At 44.3% G+C, this 13,044-nt stretch overlaps 1 protein-coding gene across 1 annotated transcript in view; it reads left to right on the top strand.

Moving 5' to 3' along the window:
* Positions 1 to 13,044, top strand: part of KCNJ6 (potassium inwardly rectifying channel subfamily J member 6) — a 301,661-nt gene that overhangs the window by 232,239 nt on the left and 56,378 nt on the right. Inside the window, exon 2 of the mRNA XM_040338968.1 lies at positions 207 to 1,127. Within this exon, the coding sequence (XP_040194902.1) occupies positions 239 to 1,127 (889 nt within the window). The 5' untranslated portion in view covers positions 207 to 238. The remainder of the gene's footprint in view (positions 1 to 206; positions 1,128 to 13,044) is intronic.

Below are 13,044 nucleotides of genomic sequence, written 5' to 3'. Positions count from 1 at the left end.
TTAAGAAACTTCTTGTAACAATGTCTATTTATGAACTCCGATTCAACTTTTAGAGAGAAAATGGCTTCACTAATGTTCATATGAAAAATATACAATATACAGGCTTTATATATATATGTGTGAATATAAATTCTTTTAACCCCAATAATCCCGACTGTACTTTAAAAATTGTAACTGTTTTATCTCTTCCTCTCTAATGTTGCCAGCTTCCCAGCCTCAACAACTCCCCTGAGCCCTGATGGAGCAAGACGTGGAGAGCCCAATCTCCACACGGCAACCAAAGCTCCCAAAACAAGCCAGAGAGGACATCATCAAACAGAAATGCATAAAAAAGAAGATCCAGAGGTATGTTCGAAAGGATGGCAAGTGCAATGTTCATCACGGGAATGTCAGAGAGACTTACCGCTACCTGACAGACATCTTCACCACCTTGGTAGACCTGAAATGGAGGTTTAACCTGCTGATATTTGTCATGGTTTATACAGTGACTTGGTTGTTCTTTGGAATGATATGGTGGCTTATAGCATATATTCGAGGAGATCTGGACCATTTACAGGACAAAACTTGGAACCCCTGTGTGGATAATCTCAATGGGTTTGTTTCAGCTTTTTTATTTTCCATAGAGACAGAGACAACCATTGGCTATGGGTATCGGGTCATCACAGACAAGTGTCCTGAAGGCATTATTCTACTGTTAGTTCAGTCCGTTTTAGGCTCCATAGTGAATGCTTTTATGGTGGGCTGCATGTTTGTTAAAATTTCCCAACCCAAGAAGAGGGCTGAGACCTTGGTCTTTTCAACCAATGCCGTCATCTCCATGAGGGATGGAAAACTGTGTCTGATGTTCCGGGTCGGAGATCTCAGGAACTCACATATCGTAGAGGCGTCCATACGGGCAAAGCTGATCAAATCCAAACAGACGAAGGAGGGCGAGTTTATACCGTTGAACCAAACGGACATCAATGTTGGGTACGATACCGGGGACGATCGCCTGTTCTTGGTTTCCCCACTAATTATAAGCCATGAAATCAACCAACACAGCCCGTTCTGGGATGTATCAAAAGCTCAGTTACCAAAAGAAGACCTGGAGATTGTGGTCATTTTAGAAGGAATGGTGGAAGCAACAGGTAAACTACAAAATTACTTATTCACTTTCTGCTATTTTTAGATGTGGTTTTAATCTGCTTGACAGGGAGAGGGCAAAAATACAAATCTTTTATCAGGAAAACGGCTCTCTTATATGTAATTCATCTGTGTATTTAGCAGTTCCGCTTTGTAGATCTGGGAATTTATGACAAAATAGTACCCTATTGTAAACCATTAGTATGGTACTGCCCAGGGCCCTCTTTAAGTCAGGGCAAAAGGGGAAGCTGCCCTGGGCCCTGTCATTGTTGTGGGGCCCAAATCACCTGCCTCATACTTGCCAACTATCCCAGTTTAAATTCCCTTGTCCCTTGAAGTTTTTGTCCTTTTCTGTGTCCTTATATCTCAGCTCTGTCCTTTTGTTGTGTACAGATGACTCACCTACAGACCCTGTGTTTACATGTAAATAACCGTCATTCATATGTAAATACCAAAACATTCATATGCAAGTAGTGGCAGCATTAATATGTAAATAGCTGAGGCCGGCGGCATTCATATGTAAATAAAGGCGGCCTTCATATGTACATCATGCCCCTCTGCAGTGAAGAGATGATGTGCTGTAACCTCTAGCAACCAATCAGTGTTCAAAATTACTGTACATTAACCTCTAGCAACCAATCAATAAGAAGAAATCATCTGCTGTAACCTCTAGCAACTAATCAGTGAGCCATAATGTGTGCAGTAACCTCTAGCAACCAGTCAGTAAGTGGTAATGATATGCTGTAACCTCTGGCAACCAATCACAATCACTGCTTGATCTGCTACAGTAAACTGATTTTAAGTCTAGCTGATATTTATTGTATGTCTCAGAGCAGGTGGAGAGCAAAGGTGCATGGGGGGGGCCCCAAGATTTTTTTTGCCCAGGTTCCAATCAACATTAAAGCCGGCCCTGGTACTGCCATGTAGAATTAGGCTTGCAATACACTGCCAGAAAACAATGTCATGGTGGGAGTGATTCCACCATCCACCAATTTTACAATTGGCTGTTGGGTGCTGTCTCCAGGGCAGGGGGGTACAGGCATTACACCTGTAAGGGGCCCAATGGTCCCCAGGGGCCCTTTTGCCCCAGCCAAACCACCCCCCCCCTGTTATATTTTTCGTCTAAACCCCCACCTTTTTTGTCTGACTTTAGCAACTCGCGGCAGGAGAGAGAAGAGAAGACATGACTTTGTTTTGGTCGTCTTGGAGGAATAGTTTCCTATTGTTGGTGTCAGCGGGAGGAATAGTTTCCCTTTGTTGGTGTCAGCGGGAGGAATAGTTTCCCATTGTTGGTGTCAGCGGTAGAAATAGTTTCCCATTGTTGGTGTCAGCGGTAGAAATAGTTTCCCATTGTTGGTGTCAGCGGTAGAAATAGTTTCCCATTGTTGGTGTCAGTGGGAGGAATAGTTTCCCATTGTTGGTGTCAGCGGGAGGAATAGTTTCCCATTGTTGGTGTCAGCGGGAGGAATAGTTTCCCATTGTTGGTGTCAGCAGGAGGAATAGTTTCCCATTGTTGGTGTCAGCGGGAGGAATAGTTTCCCATTGTTGGTGTCAGCGGGAGGAATAGTTTCCCATTGTTGGTGTCAGCGGGAGGAATAGTTTCCCATTGTTGGTGTCAGCGGGAGGAATAGTTTCCCATTGTTGGTGTCAGTGGGAGGAATAGTTTCCCATTGTTGGTGTCAGTGGGAGGAATAGTTTCCCATTGTTGTAGTCAGTGGGAGGAATAGTTTCCCATTGTTGGTGTCAGTGAGAGGAATAGTTTCCCATTGTTGGTGTCAGTGGGAGGAATAGTTTCCCATTGTTGGTGTCAGTGGGAGGAATACTGCTTCGGCCCATGGGCCGCAGTTTGGAGACCACTTCTCTAAATAATGAAAAAAGAGTAAATTTTTCTTCTCTTTTTTTTTTTTTTTTTTAAAGTGGTTGTATAGTCTTTTTTTTTTTACTTCTACCTACAGTTAAGCCTATAATAAGGCTTACCTGTAGGTAAAAAGAATATTTCCTAAACCTGTACGGTTTAGGAGATATTCCCCTTGCAATGAGCTGCTGAGTTCAGCGGCTCAAGTGCACCAGGAAATTCTCGGCTGAAAGATCGGCAGATGCCTGACCTTGCCAGAAAGAAGTCTCCTGCACGCATGAGTGACGAAAATTGCGGCTCCAGCCACTCACAGCGATGCAGCCACGATCCCCGGAATACACGCCAAGGCAAAATGTCAGCTCCCTCGGCGTGGACCGGTTGAGGTTCCGACGCCTCGTTCTAAGGTAAGTATTTCATAGCTAATTATGCCTTTTGCCTTACAGGTGTAGGGGGGAAAAAGTGTCATTGGGTTTACTACCGATTTAAGTAAGTTGCTTAAACAGATTAATGAGCAAAAATGTATGTGAAATCAATCATTTCGGGGCAATCAGTTTTGCCCAAATCACCCCCCTCATCCGTATATTTAGCCAGTGCCGGCCCAAGACATTGTGCTGCCTGGGACCAAGAATGAAATGCTGCCCCCCCCCCCCCAGAAAAAAAATCACGCCCACCAAAAGGCCCCCACATTCATTATTTTATATCATGATAACTAAAGGGGACCCGTCATGGCTCTATACATGTATAAAGGAGTATAAAGAGGACCTGTCATTGCTCTATACATGTATAGGAGTATAAAGAGGACCTGTCATGGATCTATACATGTATATAGAGGACCTGTCATTACTCTTTACATGTAAAGGCATATCAAGAGGACCTGTCATGGCTCTATAAATGTATATAGGACTATAAAGAGTACTTGACATGGCTCTATACATATATAAAGGAGTATAACGAGGGCCGGTCATGGTTCTATAGATGTATAAAGAGAACCTGTCATGGCTCTATACATGTATAAAGAAGTATAAAGAGGACCTGTCATGGCTCTATACATGTATATAGAGGACCTGTCGAGACTCTTTACATGTAAAGGAATATAAAGAGGACCTGCCATGGCTCTATAAATGTATATAGGAGTATAAAGAGGACCTGTCATGGCTCTATACATTTATAAAGAAGTATAAAGAGGACCTGTCATGGCTCTATACATGTATAAAGGAGTATAACGAGGGCCTGTCATGGCTCTATAGATGTATAAAGAGGACCTGTCACGGCTCTATACATGCATATAGGCGTATAAAAGGACCTGCCATGGCTCTATACATGTATCCAGGAGTATAAAGGGACCTGTGAATTGCCGGCGGCCACAATGTCTTTTGCGCAAACTAATCAATGTACGCTAATTGTGTTTTTTTTTGTACCAAAAATATGTAGAAGAATATATATTGGCCTAAACTGAAGAAAATCGTTTATTTTTCTAAATTTTGGGGATATTTATTATAGCAAAAAGTTAAAAAATATATATATTTATAGCACAAAAAAATAAAAACTGCAGAGGTGATCAAAGATCACCAAAAGAAAGCTCTATTTGTGGGAAAAAAAGGACATCAATTTTATTTGGGTAGCAGAACTGGCGGAACGGGCTGGCGGGCATCAGTATGCTGCCCCCCCTAAAAGTGCTGCCTGGTACCCATGGTACCACCCGGTCCCATCATAGGGCCAGCCCTATATTTAGCGATGGAGCTGCTGTGGGGAAGGTGTACAGAGACTCTTTTCCCAGCCATGCAGGATGGAGCGCAGTCGTTTTTTTCTAAGCACTACTTTTCCTAAATATCCCGCAATTCATCTTGCTATCAGCATATGCAAAGAAGCACATTTGGCTCCCATATTTCTTTATAACATCCTAAGCTTCAGCCACAGTAGGAGATCAAATAAAGCCCGATTTAAAAGCAAACTGGTAAAAACATGCTTCTCGATTAATATTTAATTCCCTTTGATTAATCTAGGCTAAACCCTCAAGCATTTTTGTGTATTTACTGTGGATGTTAAAATAACATATTTTCAGCCGCTACGCTTTTTCCCGATAATTTATGTATACTCAAGAGGTAGGCACATGCATTATCCATTTATCAAAGTGTCTGGGCTGAAGAAACCGCCTCCGACAGTCTGTGCTGCGAATGGATGGGAACTTACATAAATCTTCAGCATTGAAGGAGGAAGAACATTGAAATCAGGTAACAGAAACTGTCTGAGACCGCTCTTCCCTTAGGCTATTTTCACACTGAGGCGTGCAGCCGCGGTGACGGTATAGCCGCGCTATTTGTAGCGCGGCTATACCGTCGCATTTACCGCGATATTCGGGCGCTAGCGGTGAGGTTTTACCCCCCGCTAGCGGCCGAAAAAGGGTTAATACCGCTATTACCGCGCTTTCCCATTGATTTCAATGGGAAGGCGCGGTATAGGAGCGGTGAACACACCGCTCCTATACCGCGGTAAAAATGCGACTAGCAGGACTTTTGGAGCGCTCCTGCTAGCGCACCGCTTCAATGTGAAAGCCTTCGGGCTTTCACATTGAACACTACAGGGCATGATTTTTCATGCGGTATAGCAGCGCTATTTTTAGCGCTGTACCGCATGAAAAACGCCCCAGTGTGCAAGGGACCTCAGTGATGTGAATAAATAAGGTGCCTTCAGCCTCATCTATCAAACTGTCTGAAAAGAAAGAGGATTTGTGCTGGTTTTGTACAGTATACAGTATATCTACTTTATTCAGGGCCGTCTTTAAGGCAGGGCAGAAGGGGCAACTGACACCAATGTTTGGGGTTATTATTGCAGGAAGTGACACCAATGCTGGGGGTTATTATTGCAGGAAGTGACACCAATGCTGGGGGTTATTATTGTAGTCACTGACACCAATGCTGGGGGTTATTATTGCAGTCGCTGACACCAATGTTTGGGGTTATTATTGCAGGAAGTGACACCAATGCTGGGGGTTATTATTGTAGTCACTGACACCAATGCTGGGGGTTATTATTGCAGTCGCTGACACCAATGTTTGGGGTTATTATTGCAGGAAGTGACACCAATGCTGGGGGTTATTATTGCAGTCACTGACACTAATGCTGGAGGTTATTATTGCAGTCATTGACACCAATGCTGGGGGTTATTATTGCAGTCAGTGACACCAATTCTGGGGGGTTATTATTGCAGGAAGTGACACTAATGCTGGAGGTTTTTATTGCAGTTACTGACACCAATGCTGGGGGTTATTATTGCAGTCGCTGACACCAATGTTTGGGGTTATTATTGCAGGAAGTGACACCAATGCTGGGGGTTATTATTGCAGTCACTGACACTAATGCTGGAGGTTATTATTGCAGTCATTGACACCAATGCTGGGGGTTATTATTGCAGTCAGTGACACCAATTCTGGGGGGTTATTATTGCAGGAAGTGACACTAATGCTGGAGGTTTTTATTGCAGTCACTGACACCAATGCTGGGGGGTTATTATTGCAGCCATTGACACCAATGTTGGGGGTGTAATTTTTGCAGGAAGTGACACCACCGCTGGGGGTTGTTATTGCAGTCACTGACACCAATGCTGGGGGTTATTATTGCAGTCACTGACACTAATGCTGGAGGTTATTATTGCAGTCACTGACACCAATGCTGGGGGTTACTATTACAGTCACTGACACCAATGCTGGGGGTTTTAGTACTCCAATACAGGGCTGCTGTGAAATCACGGGGCCCCCATACAGCCTACCTGGCAGGGCCCCCCTCAAATATGTCAAAACAAGATTTTCACTTAAAATATACTAAAGTCATTCTTAGCGGAGACAGAGATAACAGAGAAGCTGTGTGAATTAGCCCTTTTTTAAATAGTTTTTTACATTTTTGAAGAAAAACATTTTATATATTTTTTTTAAAAAACATTGAAATGTTTTGAAAAAAAAATAGTTTTACAATTTTTTTTACAGGTATTTTATTCCATTTTACAAAGGATTAAAACAATACAGGGTTTCAATTTGTTATTTTTTTTAATGGGACAGGGAAGCCGGCAGCTGTGTCTCTCCTTGCAGCAGCTGAAAGTCAGTGGGAGGGAGAGAAACTGTTTTTCAGCTGCTGCAGAGAGTCAAATAGGGCTTCCTCCATCCGACCGCACTGATTCCCTCTGCTGTTTGGGCCCCCCTGTGAGCCCGGGTCCCCTACAGGAGGACTGGTGCCCCCCCCCTATCAGCTGCCCTGCTCCAATGTATTCAATGTGGATTACGTTATACTACAAAAAATGCAGCAGGACCAAAATTATTTGGCCATCGAGGTGCAAAATGATGTGCCGCTATTGTGCAGCCCCCTGGAAGCATCAGGGACCACACTTGAGGCTCTCTGAAATTTTCACTTTGACCACCATTGCTCTACCTGCCACTGGTTCTGGCTGTGCAATGCTATTACTTCCCCAGGAAACATTACATTGCTTGATACATTTACAGTCTGTTTAGATCACATTTTAAACCGTCCAAATCATTCATGCATTGTTTCATAAGGTCTTGTTCAGTTTTTATGATTGAATAGCTCTTCTGCGACCCATCACAAATAGAGCTTTCTCCGAGCTAAACTTGGATTGTACACTATGGTGGAATATTTTTTTTTTCACCAGCATCAGTCATCACTTATGAGCTTATTAGGGAAAATACATTTCCTTAAAGATCTTTATAGTGGAGAGGGATTATAAGCCCTGTCAGTTTTTATTGATGTCTGTGCCCCCCCCCCCTCATTAGGGAGACCCCCCTCTCTATTTGTCCTGTTTACCATCCATTATCATTCTGTGAGCGGTCCTGTAAACGATAACGGTGGTCTCCGCGTCGGATTCGCCGCAAGATCACCGTTATCAGCGGCGGGAGAGGGGCCCCCCTCCCGCTGATAGAGACTCATTAATTAATTGATTTCCTGATACAATCTCAGGGTTACCCATTCTGCCGTCTGATTCAAATTACTATGGGGAAACAGTGCAATCTATGGAGAAAACAGACCACATGCTCACCTTCCAACGTTTCAACAGCAGAAAGAATGGCTGCCGTCTGGCCAGTTGCCTTTATTATCAGCACACGGTCACAAAATGCATTTTCATTGGTCAACCCATATAATTCATTCATCCCAGCCCCCTTATTACACGCCCCCTGTGCTTAGCAGGGAACCCTCATTGGCCAGTTCATATAAGGGATAGTTTCCTTCACTAGTTGATTCCAGACCAGCTGCACACACCCTTCTTGTCATGTGACATAAAGTCCCCTCGTGTCTTTTTTCAGACTCATTTCGCCATTTTACATAGAATTCCTTTGGTTACAAGATTCAATCAGGCCTGTGGGTGAGGGGAAGACAGGATGAGGGGGATGGTAGAACTTCCTCTTGAAAAATCCACACAAGCCCCAAAGAAAAATGTCCAGGAATTCAACATAAAGGAGGGGCCGTAATTAGGAGTGAGGAGGGAAAGAAGGTTTGAACACGTTTGAAACATATTGATAACTTCTTTGCCTTCATTTCAAACAGATTTGTAGTCGTAACCTTAAAGCATTATCTGTTTCTTCATGTAAGGATAATAACAGTGTTGCAATATATATCCATACATAATAATTCCATAGATCAAGCAATAAAAACAATATATAAGAATATAAGAAAAACAACATTTGGCAACATTTAAGTGATTCTAATAATAAAAAGAATTAGCCTAATTTGAAAAATAGGGATTTTATAATCATCCACTACACCGCCGCTTACCGGAGCCGTCGGTAACCAGGCCGGGGGGCACGTGCTACGCGGTGTTCTTGGTCCCGGGACCATGTTGTCCCAGGACAACTGAAGCTATGGTGGGGTCCCAGTGATCGACTGGGTTCCCAAGTTCTGAGGAGAGATGCCAAACGAGATAGCTGTTCGGTGAGGAGTCAGCCTGAGGAGAGCCAAGAGAGGCAGGCAATCCAACAGGGCCTCGACAATTCATCGGGGATCAGGGTGACCGGACACTGAGAGGTTTGATTTCAGCAACCTGTCAGTCGGTGACCCAAAACAAGGAAAACTACCTGAGGGAGATTCAGGCACCAATATCACTAAGTAAGACTTACTTCACTGTCTACATTCTAGAGAAGGACCTGTGGCAGAGGTTCCACACTAAATTTCATTCCAACCAAGTCTGTGGCAGAGACTTGTTTCTTTTCAAGGTTCCGAGTGATACCCTGGCTGCCAGGTCGGTGTGAGAGGCCTGTCCAGGTACACTATACCCACTCCGGCTGGAGTGGCGACGAAGTTAAAGTGTCGTTGGAAGCAGGATTGTTTCCGTCGCTGTTAGGCCTGAATCTGCAATTCTCCTCCTCACCCATCTTTTACCTATCTACCACAAGTTCACTGTTTGCCGTGTTGGGCAAGAATAAAAGCACAAGAAAGACACCTGCTATTTGGACATTCCATCATTGCTGCTCTCATCTATCTACCCCTAGACGATCATAGAGGTTACACGCCATCCCATAATCTAACCAGCTGCTCCTCCGGGGGTGAGCGCTATACGCATGCTCGGAATCAATGCTCACCAAACATGAAATTAGCAGAAGGCTTTCAAAGGGTGGCGCTCAAGAGCTGAAATTCCTTGTAGTACATCACTACGATCGTGATTGTGGCACGACAATTGTGTAACATTAGTATGCAAGACAAGATCCTGGCACACGCCCGTTTAACACAAAACAGACACTCGGTTGGCCAACAATCCTAGCGCGTGTACGAGGCTTTAAGCTTCTCAATGCTCCAACCTTCCTAGGATTAGCAGATTGTTGTCTTCATGACAGCTGAGGCCACTCCATTTCTGCACAACAACTTCCTGCCATAGAGAACAAAGGCCCATCTATGCCCCCAGAAATGTATCAATTGAAGTTCAGTTATCTTATTTTTGGTGATTCAATCTGCCACCATCCAACCAAAAGTGTAAGATCTTTTTTTGAGCGGATCCCTCCAGATGCCACTTATGATATGGTTACCATCTCCTACAACGCAACAGGGAACATGCTGTGAAATACTAGTCCTAGCATAGCCTGCCAAGATTGCGAGGACTGTAAGTTTTCACGACTGTCAGCTTTGGCTGTGCCTGTCCCTGCTCTAGAAATAGCATATTTATATAGCAGATCTGCAGATTTATGACTGTGAGATTCAGTTCTGTGTTAAAAAATCTGAAAGCATAATTTGGACTTCTTCCAAAGCTAAGCGGTTTAAATTGTCATCTTATGTCTTGAAGAGACAGCTCGCAGCAAGGCAAGTTTTGTCTTTGTCGCCCACCACCTAGTGTCTTTTGACTGCTATTGCAGGCAGATACGATCATCTAGCAATAAGACTCTTTTAATATAATAATAATAATAATAATTTACATGTTTAACCACTTGACCACTGGGCACGTAAACCCACTTAATAACCAGACCAATTTTCAGCTTTCGGTGCTCTCACAATTTGAATGACAATTACTCAGTCATACAACATTGTACCCAAATGAAATTTTCGTCCTTTTTTTTCACACAAATAGAGCTTTCTTTTGGTGGTATTTAATCACCGTTGGGTTTTTAATTGTTTGCGCTATAAGAGAAAAAAGACTGAAAATTCAGTAAAAAAAATAAATTTTTCTTTGTTTCTGTTATAAAATTTAGCACATTTTGTATTTTTTCTTCATTCTTTTGCATAAATGTGAAAGATGAAGTTACACCGAGTAAATAGATACCCAACATGTCACCCTTCAAAATTGCACACGCTCGTGGAATGGCGCCAAACTTTGCTACTTAAAAATCCCCATAGGCAACGTTCCAGGGTATTGTGGGGTATTGCAGAGTAGTGTGGGGTATTGCAGAGTAGTGTGGGGTATTGCAGAGTATTGTGGGGTATTGCAGAGTATTGTAGGGTATTTCAGAGTAGTGTGGGGTATTGCAGAGTATTGCACAGTATGGGTATGGAGTATTGCACAGTATGGGGCAGGGATGGCTGAGCAGGGATGGATGGCTGGCTGGATCTGTGACTGCATTTGTCACAGATCCAGCCCACAGCACTCGTGCTGCATCCGCTCTCTCCCCCCCCCCCTCTCCTCTCACACTGTACCGTTCGGTACAGAGAGGGGAGGGAGGAACCGGCGTCATCACATGATGCCGGTTTGTTTACAAGTGATCGCTCCGTCATTGGACGGAGCGATCACGTGGTAAACCGCCGATATCAGCGGCGATTTACCATGATCCGGCGGTCACAGACATTCCCGCGTGCGCGCCCCATGGACATCCTCCCAGAATTAAGCAACCGCCTTGTAGACGTATATCGTCTATAAGGGGGTTAGTAACTGGTTAATAAATAAATTGTAATAGTATATTTTAATAAAATATATTATTAATAATAATTCAACCAGGTAACTGCTGAGGGGTCATAAATACTATGAAATGGGGTTGCGCCAATACTGTTTTTTTTTTTTTCATCAGTGATAAACCGATACTTTGCGGTATGATTTGTGTCCATACAAAACAAATTGGTGCAAATCGCATTGCAAAGAATCACATGTGATTTGAACAGGAATGCAGTGCGCTTCATGTGTGAATCAGATGCGGCTTCCTCCACAGCTCCTGTGTGTGTGAACCCAGTAAACCCAGTGAACCCAGTAAACCCAGTGAACCCAGTAAAGAAAGCAAAGTGCCATGTGGTGCAGCAATAGACAGTTTATTAAAATATTATAACAACTCACAAAGTAAATATCTAGCCAAATCCATATATGCAGTGTCCCCGTCCCGTGGATGATAGCAAACCACGGCCACTGGATGTGCTCACTGGGCTGGAGGAGATGTCCAGCGTTCCACCCCCAAGCTGACATCACTTCCGCCTTATACCCAAAGAAGTCCTAGAACTTCTCCAGCCCTGTGAATAACTCTAGCAGCAGGAGCCAGTGGCTACTGTTTTATTTTTGACACTTTTTTTGAGTGAATGGGTAGGGGCACAATGTACCCCATACTCATTCACATAGGGTTGTTAAAGGGGGCTTCCAGATTTCGATAAGCCCCCTGCCCGCAGACCCCGACAACCACCGACCAGGGTTGACGGAAAGAGACCCTCATCCTCCTCACCATGGGAACAAGGTGCTTTGGGGTGGGGGGCGCAGGTCCCCCCTGCCCCAAAGCAATAACCCCCCCTGTTGAGGGCATGTGACCTGGTATGGTACAGGAGGGGGGGGGATGATCGCTTGCCCCCCCTTTCCTAACCTGCCAGGCTGCGTGCTCACGTAAGGGTCTGGTATGGATTTTGGGGGGGACCCCACGCCAATTTATTTTTGGCGTGGGGTTCCCCTTCAAGATCTTCAGTGCACAAGCTGCGCCGCAAGTCAGATCATCATGATCCGACTTGTGGTGCGACTTCTATTCAAACCAATGGGCTCTCATAGGGAAACATTGATTTTGACATGTCAAAGTCATGAGGCCTAAGAAAAGGTAAGGTATACAAAACAAAGCCTATTTGGGCATACACAGGCTTAAAGCGGAGTTCCACCCAAAAATGCAACTTCCGCTTTTCGGAACCCACCCCCCTCCGGTGTCACATTTTTGCACCTTTCAGGGGGGAGGGGGTTGCAGATACCTGTCTAAGACAGGTATTTTCACCCACCTCCGGGAATACACTACTGCGGCAGTCACGCCCCTACCCGCACCCCCCACTATCTTCTGGGAAACACACTGTTCCCAGGATAGAGCAGGGACCATTGACGACGCGCCGCGCTACTCGCGCATGCGCAGTAGGGAACCGGGCAGTGAAGCCGCAATTAAAGTAATTTCATTGGGGTATGATGGAGTGATTAGGAAAAATGGAAAAAATAGGTAATAAATGAATAGGCTGTGTGGTGTGAATATACCTGGGAAAAGGAGTTATGCCGCGTACATCGGAAATTCCGACAAGAAAACCGTGGATTTTTTTCCGACTGAATTTTGTCTCAAACTTGTGTTGCATACACACGGTCACACAAAATTCCGACCGTCAAGAACATGGTGACGTACAACACTACAACGAGCCGAGAAAAACGAA

This window comes from Rana temporaria, chromosome 2 (genome assembly GCF_905171775.1).
Source record: "Rana temporaria chromosome 2, aRanTem1.1, whole genome shotgun sequence".
NCBI classification, from domain to species: Eukaryota; Metazoa; Chordata; class Amphibia; order Anura; family Ranidae; genus Rana; species Rana temporaria.
Note: the sequence above shows the minus strand (reverse complement) of the source record. Positions and strands in the feature narration are given on the sequence as shown.